The following is a 17,679-nucleotide window of genomic DNA, read 5'->3' on the forward strand; positions in this document are numbered from 1 at the left end:
TGACCGCAACGATACTACCCTTTCGAGCATGACAGAGTCAGCTGCCGGCTTCAGTCTTGTCGAAAAACCCTTTTCTCCCTTGTTTCCGTCACCGTGCATCGCCGCGCCGCAGACACCGGAACCGATGAAAAGCACGTGAAAATGTGTCACCAGTGTGGCTTTTGGCGTCGGCTTGTGGGATTAAATTTTCCTCACTCAAACCCCTCTCTCCTCACTGTGTCTCCCGTCCCATAAACGGAACGCGCGTGACACACAATGCTCTCCGAACAAGCACTTAATAGCTCCATGACAACGGCGACGACAGCCCGGGCGCGGCCGGCTGACGAAGATGTACCCCTTTCACAATGGGATGGCGTTACTTTCTTTAGTTTGGAGGTGTTTTTTGTTGTATTGTTTGCTTTGGTTCATCTCGTTGACTTTTTGACACTGCGAACCACTTTAATGGCTGTATCAAATGTCGTAAAATGAGGTTTTTTTTAGTGCAATGATCGGGGTTTCCTACGGTTAGGAAGTAATTTTATGTGCCTGAGGTGTAAATGACGCTTTTAAAATAGTTTACAAGGATGTTTTTTTTACACATGTTTACTATTTTTGTTTCTCTTTTCAGTATACCGTGTGGAGTTTGCTGTGGTTAGGATGGAACATCTTCCTAATATGCTTTTATCTAAATATAGGAATTTTAGATAGGGTAAGTGTTGTGAATATGTTTATTAGCAAAAATATGCATTAGTAATTAAGCTTAGTAACTAGAAATACTACTTTGTCTGTCTGCTATGTTAAGTTACTAGTTTTCTTTCTTTCCTTTAAATCTAAAATCAATAAAAAAATCCATCTGAATTATCTATCGCTCTTACATAGAGCTTAATAATGGTAATCTCTGGCTTAGTCACTTTCAAGAACATGATTATAGAACCTGCCAATTGAGTTATAACTTATAATGTTTAACTTTTGTTTTGCTTCTAATACTACTTAGACGCTAATTAAGCATTCATTTGCTTATGTAACAGTTCGTAAAAAAAGGAAAAGGGTTATGAAACGAATGACATGTGCTGTGACCTAAATAGATAGAACTATTTCAGTTTCCATCCCTGTACACTTGGAGCCGAAAGTAATCAAAGTTTCACCATAGAGTGACTCCGCTGTGCGGTAATTAGAACTCTTCATTAACAGAGCGAGCGGCAGAGCAAAATGGTGTCGCAAACAAAGCTTAACCATTCGGTCCAAAGTTTGTCGCCCGGTTGTTAGGCGCCCCCGGAGGATCGATCGGTGTTGATCGGAAATGAAAGAAAAGCAACAAAGAGAAGAAAAACGAAGGCATCAAGTGCTGGACTTTTCCAATAAGTAATCTTCTTGCCCACACAGCCTGTGTGGCTGTGTGTTTTTTCTCTTTGTCGGCGTTGTAGTTGAAGTTACACGAGTCGCTTTCGAACGAACGAACGATTCAGTTTTTGCTTGCCTTTGCCTGGTCGTTGTCTACCACCCCTTCCGGATAACTATTTGGCATCGATTGGATCGGGGAAGGTCTAATGGTTATGCAGTAATCTCATTAGCCGATAAACGTTATCATCACGCTCTGTGCAGTAGTTGGTGGAAATCGGGCGCTTAAAATCTTGTCTAGACGGTCGAAATTTTATGCTGCCTGAGATGTACACTTTCGCGGCACTGTGTGTTGTTGTTGTTGCCTGGGTGCATTGTTATACTATTTGTGGACAAACATCGTGTACTTCTATCTCGGCTACAGCCTCTCCATGTGTGGCACAACGGCAAACAACTGGATTTGCATTGTGTTAAGATATACCAAGGGAGTCCTTTTTGTATACGTTCGGTTCGTTGTTTATTTGGAACCGTGCCAAGATGCGGAAATCTTCGAGCGCTGGAATACACATGAGACCACAGACCAGTGTGGCCGATGCGAACCGTCAACGGATTAAGCTAAAGGCCGTAGGTCTCGAGGCTTTCACCATAATACTGTCCATTAGAGGCTTCATTATAATGGCTCAAGATGTGTATGCAAGGTACTTTCGTATACGTTCGTATCGCTTACCTGCAATCGTGTACATATCGACCGCTGTTTCGGGACGCACACAGAGGAGAATCGATCGAGCGAAATGTGATGGCTTTAGCAGGCTTGCATGACCAGGTTCCATTTCCAGTGCTTCTTCCACGGGCTCTGCAAACACGCCGGGCCGGGACGTCCAAATCCAAGCAAGGTCCATCCATTGATGCAACTTTCCATAATTGGAATTCATCGCTCTTTGTGTGTATGTGTGATTGTTTGTGTGTTTGCAGTGAAAGCTTGTAAACAGCAAAACCTGAAAACCACCGAAACCTAACCATTTCGGGACAGAATGTATCCCATTAGCGCAGTAAAGCAACCAACCACCCTGTGGGTTCGGAGTAGTTGCTGCATATCGCCATGACGTCAGAAGCTCGAAGCGCGCACACCCGCTGGGTGTGCTTGAGTGAGGCGATGGCAATCATCGGCGAACGGCAAAAGAGAGAAAGTGATGGCCAGTGAAGCACGGTGGCATTGCGGAATTCCAATGACCTTGACCCGGACACTGTAGTTAGTTTCAGGTCCTTCACGTGCCAGCCAGTTAACCCAGACGGTGCTTTTTTGGGGGAGTTGAAGTAAGTGTGAGAGAGAGAGAGAGAGAGAGACACAGCGCAAAGCACTGTAAAAGGCATGGAATGCGGAGAAATAACCGGCAAACTCAGACACACACACACACACACACACACACACACACACACACACACACACACACACACACACACACACACACACACACACACACACACACACACACACACACACACACACACACACACACACACACAGTCCCAAGGGACAACTGAGACGGGCTGGCTGGTACGAATCCGTGCATAGATCGAGCCAGTCAGTTGGTGTCCTTCACGTTGTGTGTCCTTTTTTCATCGCCAGTCGGGCATTGATGGCATGGTGTAGCACTCAGATGGTCGTAAAATACGTTACGTCACAGACGTGGGGCAATGTGTTTCACCGATCCTTCGCTCATGTCTTCAATGTTCTCCTCCCGAATGAGAGGAGCCCATTCCGTCGAGTTGTGGTCCTTTTTTCTTGCTTGAAAATTCCTTCATTCTCCACATTGGGAGCTGGTGAAAACTTTACTGCAGACGCCGCTCTGTCTGAGGTGTGTTGTCGACCCGCCACAAAACATGCTGTAATAGTTATAGATGAATGATAAACGGGGTGAGCACACGGGGGCGCGCACGCGGAGGACCCCGTTTGTGCAGTAGATTTGTTGCCCTGTTGTTGTGTAGCTCCAGGAATGGGGGTTTTCACCGTAATAGTTCGCTTCATTTCGGTTCGGTTGCATGTTGTGGCAGTCCATTCGAATCGAAATTGAATTTTTGGAAAATAGAAAAGCATTAGTTTGTGTGTTGGTGTGTTTGTGGACCACGGATGGGTAGGGATTTCGTGGGGAGGAGCGCTTTGAAGCTGATCTAATTTGATGATTGCCTTTGACGATTGCCATTGAATGTTTTGGAAATAGGTTACACGCAACGGTTCGCTTTCGAGCTGGGTTTTGGACGGAAATGTTTCTGGTCCTACTGTGTGGCTAGCTCCATTTAGTGGTTTGATAATGTTCTGCATTAAACAATACGGCCTGTTAGATGGACTGTTTCATCGGATTAAGCAACTGTTAGTAAGTGTTTTATATAGTATTTATTTATTTATTTGATTCAAATCCACATTTCTCAGGTACTTCCTTAAGAACTTCAGCGATATGCTCTTTCAAAGTCAAGCGTACTAAAGCGAATTTACTAAGCTCATTAACTCGCTAATCGTTTAAGCTTAAATCAAACCTTAATAGCCTCCTCTAACGATAACACTCCTGAGAACGACATTTTGCTTTATTTTTAGCCGCGTAAATCGTTCAAAGTTATTTCAACAAAACTTTTTCAGTGCTTTCAGTGCTCTACCCCGTTGGTCCCTGTGGTCCCAAGCAGCAGCGTTAGTGTCTGCCGTTGTTTGATTGCCTTACCTCTGTGCTCGGTTTTATGTACGCCGAGCAGTTCGGAAATCTTTACGACACCCACTGCCATCGTCAATCAAAAGCTGTTTCACGTCGAAGAAGTTTGCTTTCGCTGGAAGATGGTTGAGATGGAATTATTTGTGGGATCAAAGCCGTCAGCGGGAAGATGGGAAAGAACGGTGACCTTGGAACTTGGTGTACCCTAAAGGTCACAAAGAAGAAGGATGCGCTTGGTTGCTAGGGCTGTTTACGGTCAGAGAGTTGGAGCGTTCACTAGCAGATATTCGGAAGAAAGGATACTTTGTTAGCTATAAGCTCTACATGTTGCAACAGAAGCTTTCTTGGGCGTTGCAATAAATTCTCACATTAGGAAGGAAGGCATTGCTTAGGTTTATTGGCGTGTTCTTTATGTACCTAATCTGGTACTCTGAAGTGTAGCTTTGGAGCAGAATGTTCTTTACCGGAAGATGAGCAACTGCAGAGTAACGAAAAGTAATCGTGACAATATTTCGAAGAATTATCTCTTCAATCTAGACATCTCTTTGTTTGAAATCCTCATAGTTTATTCTGAACCTGATTCTGAATGTATTGTGCAAAAAAGGATTTCTATTCCTTCCAATATGCCTATGTCTAACGAATTAAACGAAATCTTCCCATTTTTGTTTGCTTTATTCTTTAAAAACCAACAGGATAGTGATTTATTGAATTTGGGAACGGGCAGCGTGTCCTGGTTCGAGGAGAATGGCTACGGTTGCCGACCCACCTACCCCACCAATATCACATCGGAGGATCCTTACCGGCCAGTGCGACCGGAACGGGTCGACGGTTGCCTGCTGGAGTATCACATCGTGGAAGTGGTACAATCGGGCATCCACTGCGCACTAGCAGTAAGTAATCGAAAGTCCTTCCTATAGTTATCTTTGCTCTTAGGTTAGACACATTAACGTGCCTTTCTGTCTGTCTGTTTGTTTTAGGTTTTTGGAATCTTTGGAGCAATCTGCCTTGGACAGACGTTTCTAGACGAGGATGACAGCTGTAAGTACGGGCCCGCGGGTTAGGTGCTTTCGATCCATCTGTCCATTGTATCTCCCGTTTCCTTACCTACCCTCCCCACTCATGTTGACCCTTTGCCGTGTTGCGTTGTCCCTGTTGCGTTTAATGTAACGATTTTGTGGGCATCGAATCGGTTGCCTAGTTTGCCCAATTTTCTCCAAAATTAGTTATACTTTAACCCAAAATGTCTCCCTCAACACCATGGAAGCAGTTAGCTAAAGCAGTGAAGTACTTATATACCGCCTGCTTTTCTCCCTCTTACTAACTTGACACTCGTGTTAGGCTCACAATCACTCATATATCACTAACATTCTATCATCTGTTCTTACTTCCTATCGTACCAATCCCACCTTAACTTGATCATTCGCTTGTGCGAGCAACAGCAACAGCAGCAGCATGTAACTTGACGCGTTGTTGTGCTTTCCCTAATTCGTATCTAATCCGTTCGGAAAAGTAATTACTCACCAAGGGAAAGCATTCGGAGCAGCTATCGGTAGAAATTATTGGGTCGGACGCCGTAGAAGTGGGTTATTTCTGTTGGGCGGGCAGAGCAGGGGGTTTCTGGTTCCTATTTGCAGCCGTAACTAGTAAATGTGTCGCGCGCCCTACGCTTTGCCTGTGTCCTTGTGAGCTTAATGAAATAATCTAAATCTAAGCCTCCAAGTAGCTTGAGAAGTAGAAGATGTATTTGATCGTAGAATAGAAGGATAGTGTCGCGCAGAAATGTTCTGCAGAGGCTGAGAACGGAATTGGGTCAGTAGTTTGTAATTAGACTTGGTATTTTGAGCAGGATTTATTGGCGCTCGTGTCGCGATGTGTCATTTTTAAATTGGAACTTTTATTAGCCGCGTGCAACGTGTTATCTGCCCTGGTGCAGTAAAGCGTGCTACGTCTTCCTACACCCGGTTCAAGGTACGAATGTTTCAGGTTAACGTAATGATGTGTGATGTCAGCCGGACAGCTTTACGAGGCGGAAAGTGTAAGTGGGTGGTGGTGTACATCACCTTCAATCGTCTGCGCTGTATGTCGTATCATATCTCAAGTGGATCATTTGGTTGGTTGGCAGGCCGTGATAATAGTGTGTGATCGTTAAAACACACCATCGCTTCCTCCGTGGACGACACAGCGACCGCGTGGAGGAGTTGATTGGTGCACTGGTCTTTGTTCTCATGGTAGCGCTGCCGCCACCCTTTTGTTGCGACTACGAGAACAATGCTGTTGTGCTGCATGCTCCGTTACAACGGGAAGTGAGAAACAAATTACTATTACCGGGCCTCTATCTTACCACCAACTACTACCGGTAGACGGGAGTGTACATGCATTCGCAAACGGCTAGCTGTTGGGGTGTTCGTCACGGAAGTGGACGAAAATTATTCTAGTTACGCGCACGTTAGCCTCGTAACGTCCGGGGCGCGCAGCTAGCGCCATTGTTTTGTAGAGACGCTGCAGAAAAGATGCATCTTGGCCCAGCCTAGCCTGATCATGAGGTCGGGGAGAGGGCTCGTGCATATCGTGTAGCGTGTGCTGGTGATTGGAATAACGCGTTTTTGTTGGGGGCAGCTTAAACGAGATATGGAACGAAATTGGCTGTGTAGTGTGTGTATCGTATGAGCAATTTTTTCTGGGCCACTTTTTTGGAGGGTAACAAAACTTTATCCAATTTTGACGCTTTGGTGTAGGTCAAGATTTATGGTTGATAAGTGTGTGTAGTGGATAGTGATGGGAATATTCTTTTATTTATTCTTCTTACAAATATATTCCACTTGATTAGACTTATTTACAGGGTATGCAGGGACACAAAAACAAACATATTTTTTAAAATTCTTGTACCGTTTTGCTTCATATAAACTCTACTTAAGACACTTTTCAAGAACAAATGCCTGTTCATAAGGGTCAACATCGCAGCTGACGACAAGAGTGATCACTTTGACTTGTTTGCATCCTCTTCTATATTCTCAGCTCAAGCGATTGCCTTCATTTCCCTTGAAGTATGGCGTTGAAGTGTGCAGATGATAACAAAAAACACTTCTCGTTGCATCTTCTCGTTGACACACACCCTGGCAAACAGCCATTCATGAAGGTACGCACAGCAAGCAGTACGGTACGCAACGATGCGACATCATAAATGTAGATTAAATTTTCCGATATTACACTTTCTGCTCGCTCTGCAATGGCAAGCCTGTAGAAAATAGTTTGGATTCTGGACCCCATTCATGAGTCGTCCAAGCGCATGCCGGTGAGGTCAGCGATCGTATTGCAATGTGTGCATCTGTGCATCCATTGATGGGAAGGAAACGGAGCAGCAAATGTCTTGGCAGCGGCATGTTGTCCTCCTTCTTTGTAGTGGAAAGGCGCTTGCCAATGGATGGAGCCTATGTAGTGTTTGTAAGATACCTTGGGATGGGAATTCACACAATCCGGTAAAAGAAGAAACCACCGAGGTTGGTGCTATTTTTATCTTTTCTGCGTCATCGTCGTTCGTCCTCTTGCATGCTTAAGGAGGCTTTGTTTGCTGTGCGTGTACTTATTTCCGGTTGGAATTTTAAATGAAACGCCCCTTTTGGTAAAGAGGTAATTGCATTTTTATTGATTTTTTACACGCAGTAGTAGTCCTGTTTTACGCGTTTACCTTTGAGCGTGTGAAATTGATAAAGAAATAAACGTCAAATTAGGAAGTCACCTGCGATTATCTGTTCTATATCTTAATGCCTTACACTTCTCGTATAATCTCCAAATTCTTGCGACCCACAGCAATTTCGGCCCAACAATTTCGCAAACCCCACTTTCACACGACTCTGCGAAAAAGTTAGTCCGGGTGTTTTAATTTCCATCCGACGACCCAACGCCGGTGCTGGTGCGGGTCAAAGGACGCACCAAGTGTGACACCACTCTAGCTAGCACTTGCAGTTTTTGCACACCGTGACCCCGAAACGTGACATTCTGCCGGCGTAAAAATGTGCACGTAATCCTGCGAAAAGTTGTCCCACAGTTCCCACAGCCACACGCTATCTGCGTTCTAGTTTTGTTTCGAGTGATGACGGAAGTGGCAGCAGTGTCCGTCGAGGCCCGCTGGAAATGTGCCAGTTGGGTTTGTATGATTGACTTTCGCACCCTGCCCCCTCCCGGAGGGGAAAGGAGTTGATGTCGGGGATGACGTCAACAAAAGGTTCTACTTTGGTTTGGAGCTTTTCTTTTATTGTTGTAGGCTTTCGGAGGATGACTTTAAGTTTTGTTGTTTGGGTGTTTGTTTTATTGTTCTAGTTGCAAAACGGGACGTTTTGAGAGGACACATGATGTTGGTTTTATTTAAAACGCGGTTAGTTTTATGCTTCAGTCTATTTTTTTTCTTATTTTTAGTATTTATTTTTCGATTCTATGTTCTTTGTTCTCACTTAAGAACTCCCCTTCAGGGCTATTTTCTGTTGCGTGTAAACTCAAACAGTCAAATATTTATTCAGGCATCTATTTAGATCGAATGTCCCGAAACGATTATCAAACATAGACACACACACAGTGTTTGTATTGTTATTGTTGGGTGAATCCATTCTAATCCACTTCCTGCTCCTGGTGGAACGCATCAAAATCCTCTTTTGTGTGTGTTAACCTTTAGCTGATCTATGCGTTTCGAGATTGAAATTATCACATTCTATGGAGCGTTCCTCACGTTTTATTGGCCTTAGCCCACTCACTCAGAAGGCAGGCTGGTAATCTCGTACCCAAAATCGTTCGGTAGCGCCGCCTCGCACCGCGAATACCCACTTAGGGCAACCGGAAAAGGCAATCGGCTGTGGCTTTTCTTGCTCATCCTACCAAATCCTCCCGCCTTTGGGAGAGTGGTTCCTTCCCGGAAGACGACCCCCGGGAGCCTGGCTGGAGGATTAAAGTGAATGATTTGCATTCTTCGCTGCTCACTACAGCCACACGGAGCAGTTTCTTTGCGTCAGATGTGGGCTGCGTATTGCCACAATCACCGCATTTCCGCGTTCGCTGGTTGTCTAACTCCTTTTTTTTTGGGCCGAGCTTGGACCGGCTTTTACACCATCCAGGAGGACCTTGTTCTCGCGTTTTATTCTTCCCTGGCATCTCTCATTGTGTGTGTAGCCTTATTTTTATAACCTACTCTTTGCCGGTGGATACGATTATTGAAGGTGGATGGTTTTCGTGTTGAAAATCAATTTCGAGCCAAAAATTGATCAAATCCGTTCATCCGTTGTTCCGTAAAAAGCAGGCTCGTCGGGCGCGCACGGGAGTCCTGTGCCGTGGGCATGTTCCGTGTTATGCCCGGCACGATACAAAGGCGAGCAAGCAAGCGAGCAGCAGCATGATCCTAGCGCGCGGAAGTCGACGCCAATAACGATTAATAATTGAAGGCCGCATCATACAACCCGTTCCCTGGGTAGTGGTGGCGCACGTGCTGCAAAGCTAGCATAATGCAGCAAGGTAGGAAAAAGCATTCACAAAATTGAACCGGTGACGGGGCGCATACGGCGAAGAGAGAGAGAGATGAGCAACGTGTTTGCAAGATATTTAAATTTTCATGCGCACGAGACGGAACAATTTATAATCGTTCTATTGATGCAACTAAAGCACCACGTGGTAAAGGGGAAGAGGATCATTGTTGCAACAATGTCGTAAATCACCCGTAGGGCAAAGTGTTTCAAGCCTGTAGGGCTGCTTCGCGGTCACATTCCACTGGTTGGTGATAAAAAATCTGTTAAAACCATTATTAAAAGCATATTGCTATGCGTGCGTTAATGCAGATCCCTACATAAATGGTGTTAATGCTCCTTTCTATCTCGCTCTCTATCTCTCTCTCTATCTCTCTCTCTCTCTCTTGTATCATTTCATGAAGGTTCTCTGAGAAACATAGCTCTATGGTCTACTTATAGCGTAGTCGTTGAAAGCGTTGGGCGTCAGAGGAGAACCCGTCAAATACAATATTCATCAAGAATGTGGCATTGATATCATCGATAAGCATCATACATTATTGATGATAATTATTAAGGCTGGTTGGGTTGGGTTCAGGTGAAATCGGTACGTGTTTGAACGGTACTGATTGCCGCCACTGCAAGGGGAGCCTGTAAAGCAAATCTTGGGATGTGGAATTTCTGTGGAAATGTTAACTATTCCATAACGCTTAATAGCGTTGTTTAATAGATTTTAGTGACAAGACAGTAAAATAATGTTGGAAATATCAACCACCGTTGTATGTTAAAATATGGATTGACGTTAGAATTACAACCATGGGACGTGATATTATTATTTTTGATATATTTAAGTATCAGAAGGTTACTTATTCTTGGCGTAATGACCTACCGTGAAGGTAAAGTAACTAGAGATGGGTATCTCATATTAATGAATCAGATCGAATCTTTGAATAGAATGAAAGAATATGGTGCTCATACTTTGAAATTCTTGCATCTTCAAAGATTCATTGATGATTTCTTAAGATCCATAAATTTCTGAAGATCATAATGAAATTCAAGAATCTTTTGATCTTATGTATGATTCACAGAAACTATAGATTCATGATACAGGGTTTTCTACGATTTATTTGTTGGTTCCTGTATTTTTTCAATTTATTCATCGTTTCCCATAGATTTTTGGTTCGTTCCCACGATGTATTGGACATCAATACAATTGAACAAAAAACAATCTGGAAAACGCCCAATAAATCGTGGGAACACACTAAAAAAATAAGGGAAGCAAATAAAAAATCTTGGCAAACCCTATAACATCTGTAGGAATTCATGAATCTGTTTAGTTTAAACTATTGAGATTGATGAATCGTAATAGATACATAGATCTTAGGAGATTCATGCATATTTTGAGACAATTCAATATTATGAAAATCATAGATTTCTAAAGATATATGGACTTCCGAGAATTATCTGTAAAATCTGTATGAATTTGTATTATTGCATGAATCTTTGGATATTCATGACTCTTTATAGATTCGATTTGCGATTCGAAATACTGATCCTTGAGGATTTGTATGAATGAATCTCAACGAAAGATTCATGAAGCGCAACACAAAATGTAACGTAATTTGTAACGATATGGTTAAGCTCGCGTGATACAGACGCCTAGGTGTCTATTCAACATGTTGCCATGCTTTCCCGAACAGAACCAGAATGCTAATGATCAAAAATAAAAAAAGTAACCATCATGGTAATTAATTCTATTCACCGCGAATGTACAGCTAAACTAATTGGCCAATTTAACAAACCCCTGTAAATAATGTCAAATATTGTTTCCCCATTTGTTTTGGAACAATCGAAAGTGTGTGCCAGAGTAACCCCATTTTGGTTGATGCGTTTGTTTTGTAAGTTTTGTTGCTCAACTCGTCGCGCGTTCGGTGTACATTTTGCCATCTCGCCGTCCCTTTCCATATCCATATACGGAACACATATTTGCATCGTTTCCTTTCATTTGCACGTGCACGATTCATATGTCATCTATAGGTTCGTTGTTGTGAGGTTTAGATTGAATGTAATCTGTCGCATTTAAAATGCAAATTACGTGGACGAATGGTCTAATTAAGTTTTCTATGATTTTTTCGCCTTACTTGGCTTTTCGTTTTTCCTTGTGACCCATACTCATCAGCCTCTTCAGACACCTCAAACAGCTTGATCGAACAAAAGCTTCTCTCCTCTCCTTCGAACCGTTTTGTTTAAATCGTTTCGTTTTCTATGTGTGTCTGTCGGCAACCCTCTCTCATTTGTATCATCCATTGTTATTCGCCGGTCCCATTCGTTTGTTTCCACAATGTCACTCCAAAAACCTCTCTAATTGCATCTTGCTCTGCCATTTCTTAATTTGTAATTTCTTTTCTCTTTCGTTTTCTCCTTCAATCGGGTACCGAATTCGAACAATTCTCGTACTGGATCTGTCTACTGCCTAAAACACTCTCACTACAACTACACTCCTCTACTACCACTTCTACTTCTTCAAACAACAACTACTACCAATACTACTACTACTTCTACTACTTCAATCTGCCACTTTGCCAACCGGTCCACTGTGTGACCACTACTGTGTTACGACTTCTGCCACGGTCCCGGCCCGGGTGCGCGTCGTCTCCCTTACTTCCTTGCAGTCGATTTTATGGGCGGAGACGCGAAGAGCCCGCAACACACGGCGGTGCATCCCATGTACGTGAGCTATAGTAGTTTACCGACCACCAACAGTGCCAACTCGACCCAGCTAAAGCAGGCGGCCAGCAGCGCGAAGCTGCTGCTGCTAGCCACCAGCAATGGCGCTATCGAGGGAGGCAAGGAGGACGGTGGCGACGGCAACAACACCACCACCGGCGGTGCTGTTGTTGCGTTCGGCCGTCCACCAAATCACACCAATGGACAGTGCAAACACCACCCATCCTCATCATCCTCATCATCACTGCCCGCGCACCATCATCACCCGGTGCCACAGCCGCCGCCCACCGCCGGATCGGCACTAACGCGCAATAACACGGTCGGCGGCAGTAGCGGAGGTGCGGGTGGCGGCAGCTTCGGTGACATGCTGAAGGCGAAGCTTAACGGGCAGCACGGTCCGGCGACCGGCAGCAGTAACGGCCATCACTCACCCTCGAATACTAACACACTACTGTCATCCTCATCCTCACCGTCATCCACGTTCACGAACCTTCACAGCAGCCCGCAGAGTCTGCACAACGGTAGCCATGGCAGCGGGTACCATCACAACAACAACCACCAGCAACAACACCCCCACCACCACCACCACAACCTACAGCACCAGAACAGTACGGGCAGCCAGCCTGCGGGCGGCAACCTGCTGACGAAGCTGAGCAGCAGCAACAGCATCAACAGTGGCGGATCGCGCGTGATTCTGTTGCAGCATCAGGACAGCTCGGAGTCTTCGCCGCCGCCCACCGTACCAACGCGCGGACTGAGCCGGAATGCTAGCTTCAGCAAGGCTACGACTGCCGGGGCAGGACGGGATCATCATCATGCTGCGGCGCTGCTGAATAACAATCCGCTGCGAAAGAACAACAGCGGGAGTGTGAGCATCTTGCGGTACGGGGAGGGCGGCGGTGTGCAAGGTCGTCGGACGCCCGATCCGGAGGACGATACGTTCTTTATACCGCGCAGTGCCTCATCGTATCAGGCGCGGGCCGCCAACTTCGGCATCAGCAATCCGTTCAACAACGTGATGCTGGGCCGGCCCGCGGGGGCTTACCGGGGAGCAGTGCCCGGAGCGGATGGTGCGATGGTGGCCGGTGACGACGACGGTCGGCGCTTGCTGCTGTTGAGCGGGTCGGCCCAGCAGCTCGGCAGTTCCACGCCGCAAAAGCGTAACTCGCTGGTCGGTGGTGTGGTCGTCGGATCGAACGGCGGTGGAACGGGATCGGCCGGTCCCACCACACCCGGCTCGTGGAATGGCCGTGGATCGCCCATACCGCAGGTACCGCCCCTACCCCAGCACTATCAGCGCAAGGGTTCGGATGCGGGATCGAGCGCGAGCTGCAGCAGCAACGCTTACCTCACACGATCGCCCAACCTGAACCGGATCGCTCGCCGGCACAATGGAAACGGGGGCAATGCCGGTGGCACCAACGGGTTGAACAATAACGGCCACGCAGGAGGCGGGCTGCTGGAACGGGGCGGTCGTAGTGGCAGCAGCGGAAGACTCCCCAGCACGGCCACGCAGTGCGATCAGATTCGCGAGTACGGTGCAGCAGTGCCGGCGGGAGCAAAACCGCTCGGATACTGTGCGGCGGCGGTCCCATCGTCGCCACCGGAAAACAACAACGCATTCCCGCCCCTGCCGATATTCCAGCGCAACAATAATGGCGGCAGCAGCGGCAACGGATCGCCGTCGGGCATTCCGGTGATGGTGATGCATCGGGCCAAGTCGCAGGATCGGCTAGCGTACCGGGCCCGCCGTCCGGGCCGAACGTTCGGAGCGAATGGGGCCGGCCATCACCATCATCACCATCAGCAGCAACAGCGGCCACGATCGTTCTGCAGCAATAACGGTGCCTATCCGGATTACGTTATTCTGGAGCATCCAGGGAATTAGGCGTCGGTAGTGCGCCGGTGGTAGAAGGCGCTCAGCCGTCCTTGTCGCACCGATTGGCGATAATGGGAAGGCGCCAACGTGTCTTGTGTCGTAAGGATTCTTCCTGCCAGTGGCGACGCCATCGTCCCGTTGGAAAGGGAAGGGGGGGGGGGACAATCGTCAAAGAGTCGTCCCCCTTTAGGAACAGTGAATTATTGATGGGGCTGGGGAAGCGTGCCGCCGTGCTGGCGTTGGGGAATTTATTCCGACTTCCGCCTTCACCATTTCAACGGCGGCAGCAGCGTGTCGCCTGAACTGTTGTTGACACGGAAGAAGGGTCGATACACAACACAACAACGCACGAGGCTGTAGATAGTTGTGTGGAATGTGTTGGGGTGAGAGCGGAGCGCGAGAAATGATTGTAACCCAGCGTTTAATGTCGCATTCAGTCTCAGCCGTTGCGATTGGTGTTTAGAACTGGTTGAAACCATTAAGCGATAGCGTTTCCTTTTTTTTGTTCCTTTCGTTCAGTCGGTTGTTGTTGTATTTCGTGAATTTTATCCATCTGTTACGACCCCTCCTCCCCGTGTGTGCCGTTGTGCCTCCACGTTTCAGCCGCACCGAAGCCTGTTGGAGCTTTGCCTATTTCTTCCATGAAGAAGTGTTGGCATGACGACGCGTCGCGGTCGCGGGCTGTGTCGCATCCCACGATTTATGGTATTAATTTCAATACCGAAGTGCGATTTGCGCAAACTTTCCATGGGAAGGAGAAATTAATGATACAACGACACCACAACCACAGCCAGAAGGATTCTGAATGACGTATCCCTATATATTTTTGTTTGTTTCCTTATAATTTACCACTCCCAATTCGCCTCGTTTTCTCTGCTTTTTCTACGTACGCGTGGTGAGAAAAAGTTAATGAGATAGAAACGATTAAGCCAAACATCGAGTGAGAGTGATTTTATACTGAAGGAATCGTTGAAAGTCCTCGAATTGCACTGTGCGAAGGGCGTCCTTCCTTGACTCCTATTTGATAATGCTGCATTGAGCGTTCGAATCAATGACAAAGTTTGTATCAGAGACGGTTAGAACTATTGAACACTTATCTTGACCTTATCATTTAAAGATATTTTCCTTTTTTTGCTTATAAACTGTAGTTTCTTGCCCTTGCCGTACTGGTAGGCCCTATCTTGCCCTTGTTTGATGAACACAATGATCCAAATGATCCTCAGAATTAGACAATGTTCCTTAAAATGCTGTCTACAACATACCGATAAGCTAGTTCTTCACTTTTTTTGGAGGTTCGGATTTGTTATCGTACTCTAGTAGACTTTGCTCACCTTCCTTTAGTGGACGGTCATAGATATAGATATGTTGTAATAGCCGGAAGGTAGACACAGGGTCAAAGGTTCCCGTTGTGAGAGAGATAGTGAGTGAGTTAGTGTCCGACGTGTGACTTTGTTGTGTGAACTAGTTAGTGTTATGATATGTATATCCCCCTTCCGGTTGTAGAGTAGTGAATTACCGATGATTATCGTAATAATCGACCGTTTCTTATTCAATCGATGGAAGGAAAAGAGAAAGAGACCTTCTGGCAGGGCGCTCTTTCCTTCCTCTGCTCCTATCCTATCGTTACATTTGACTGTGTTATAGAAGAGAATCCTTAAAGTAAGAATTCCCCTTTGCGATAAGAGGAACGTGTTGTTTTTTTTTTACTGAATTTCCTCAATCCAACGAAAAGCAAACTCAGCACAGCCCCATTGGTCATTGGAATCAGTGATCAGTGCGTGTGTGTATGTATCTTTATTCCTCGTAGCCAATACCGTATATCGTTTCGTTGTGAATATCGTGATGTCGTTTGTAAAGAGAATGGGATGGGAACAGTGGAAAAATGCACGAGGGAAAGAATGTAGACACGAAACCATGTTATCTCGGTAGAATGTAGCCAGTAGCCAAAACAAAAACAAGAGGAACGCGCAACAGCAGACATCGTACTTTTTGCTAGCCAAAATTAAAGAAGCTCTGGACAAAAGCCAGGGAGAAAACGAACGCATTTCGCGAGGGAGAGAAACAACTTTGGAAATGTCGGCGGCAAACCAAAGCTCCTCTTCTCGTGAAAGAAGCGGCAGTCTAGAGTATCTAGCCAAGCATAGGATAGGACGCAATGTAAGTCTACAAAGCGCGCGTAGACTTTAGCGTTAGAGACATACACCAGGCCTCGGACGAAATGTTGTTTCTGTTTTCAGTTAATGTTTTTTTTTTATACACACCAAACCCCATAGCGCATAGGTTTGCAAGCACTACTTCTCTCTATGTTCATAGATGTTCGGTTCTAAATGCCACAACGACAAGCACACACAGACGCGCGCGCGTGCTTCATTAGATAACGCCGTTAGCGGACGGCAAGATTGCGAATTGCGTCGCGTATGATGGTACAAAGAGAGCGAAACAATGAAAATAGCAACAGAAATCAAACGAAATAGCTGACTAGTGACTTAAACTTTGCGCGAATTTATTCCTCTTACACTATTCTACTCAATCTATGCAGGGGGGGCTAATAAGTTTAGCTGAGCTAGCGAATCAAAACGTTTTGTCGTTTCATTGAGATTGAAACTCTCTTCATTTTCTTTTGTTTCTGGGTGGCTTAGAGCCGTGTTTGTTTTTTTTTAATTCATGGTTTTTACCAGTAGTTATCAGTAAAGCTCAGCGAGGAGGAGAGCGCTCTGGACGTGAAGAAAGCAATGAATATAATAAAAGAACGAAACACAAAAGAAGAAAATGTAATGAAATTGTCACTACCGAGTTATTTCTTCCCTTGTTTTTTTTGTGGGAAATGTGAACGTTTTTGTTATGTTTAATTCCTACAATTTTGAGCCTGTTGGCTTGTACAGTTTTATGTATATTTTACATTTAATGTTTTAGTTAAATTGAGTTATGAGCTACTTAGCATCTCTCACCTTTTGTTATAAGTTGTTATACATTGTAAATTGATCTTCTTTTATTTTAAATATGTTTTAAGTATTATGAAAGGTGTAAAGTTTGCGAACGTAGAGTTTTAGTTTGTTAGTTAATTGTTATTTAATTAGACTTAGAAAAAAACATTATTCACAAACAATTTACACCTTAGCACAACTTTGTCTATTTTTACACAGCAGATCATCCAATCATCGTTCTCCTCGCACACCTTAACACCACGTAACAAAAGCACAGAGTTGATGGTGAATGGCTTTTTTTCTTACTTTAAAAAAGAAAACAACCCAACTATTTTGTACATATTGTTTTCTCCCTCTCTAAAGCTCTTTCTCTCTCTTCTTCCCTTTCCCTTTAGTAAAATTTCCTAAAACGCAACCCCTCTTCCTTCCCCATATGTATCTCCACTCCACGTAGTAGAATAGAGTGCGCTTACCAGTGTAGTAGGCTGGTTCTAACTTCAACTAAGCTTGAGAACTCTCTGCACACAGTCAACTGGCTCTGCTGTGTGTGTGTGTGTTCCAAAAACTCCCATAATGATCTCTCCTAACATAGTAGTGGTACCTCTAAGGTAAGTGCTAGTCTTGCTCTAGTGGTGGCAATAGCAGTTCAG

At 45.3% G+C, this 17,679-nt stretch overlaps 1 protein-coding gene across 5 annotated transcripts in view; it reads left to right on the forward strand.

The window, feature by feature from the left end:
- The window catches only part of LOC120897291 (sodium/potassium-transporting ATPase subunit beta-1-interacting protein), a 56,714-nt gene that overhangs the window by 35,136 nt on the left and 3,899 nt on the right, over positions 1 to 17,679 (forward strand). For 2 of the 5 annotated variants that reach the window (XM_040302046.1, XM_040302047.1), the window contains exons 4-7: positions 608 to 688; positions 4,709 to 4,906; positions 4,994 to 5,054; positions 12,172 to 16,891. In XM_040302046.1, coding sequence (XP_040157980.1) covers positions 608 to 688; positions 4,709 to 4,906; positions 4,994 to 5,054; positions 12,172 to 14,114 — 2,283 coding nt within the window. In that variant the 3' untranslated portion in view covers positions 14,115 to 16,891. Of the gene's footprint in view, positions 1 to 607; positions 689 to 4,708; positions 4,907 to 4,993; positions 5,055 to 12,171; positions 16,892 to 17,424; positions 17,638 to 17,679 lie in introns of those variants that run through there. The other 3 variants (XR_005738517.1, XM_040302050.1, XM_040302048.1) reach the window with 3 other exon arrangements.

This window comes from Anopheles arabiensis, chromosome 2 (assembly GCF_016920715.1).
Source record: "Anopheles arabiensis isolate DONGOLA chromosome 2, AaraD3, whole genome shotgun sequence".
NCBI classification, from domain to species: Eukaryota; Metazoa; Arthropoda; class Insecta; order Diptera; family Culicidae; genus Anopheles; species Anopheles arabiensis.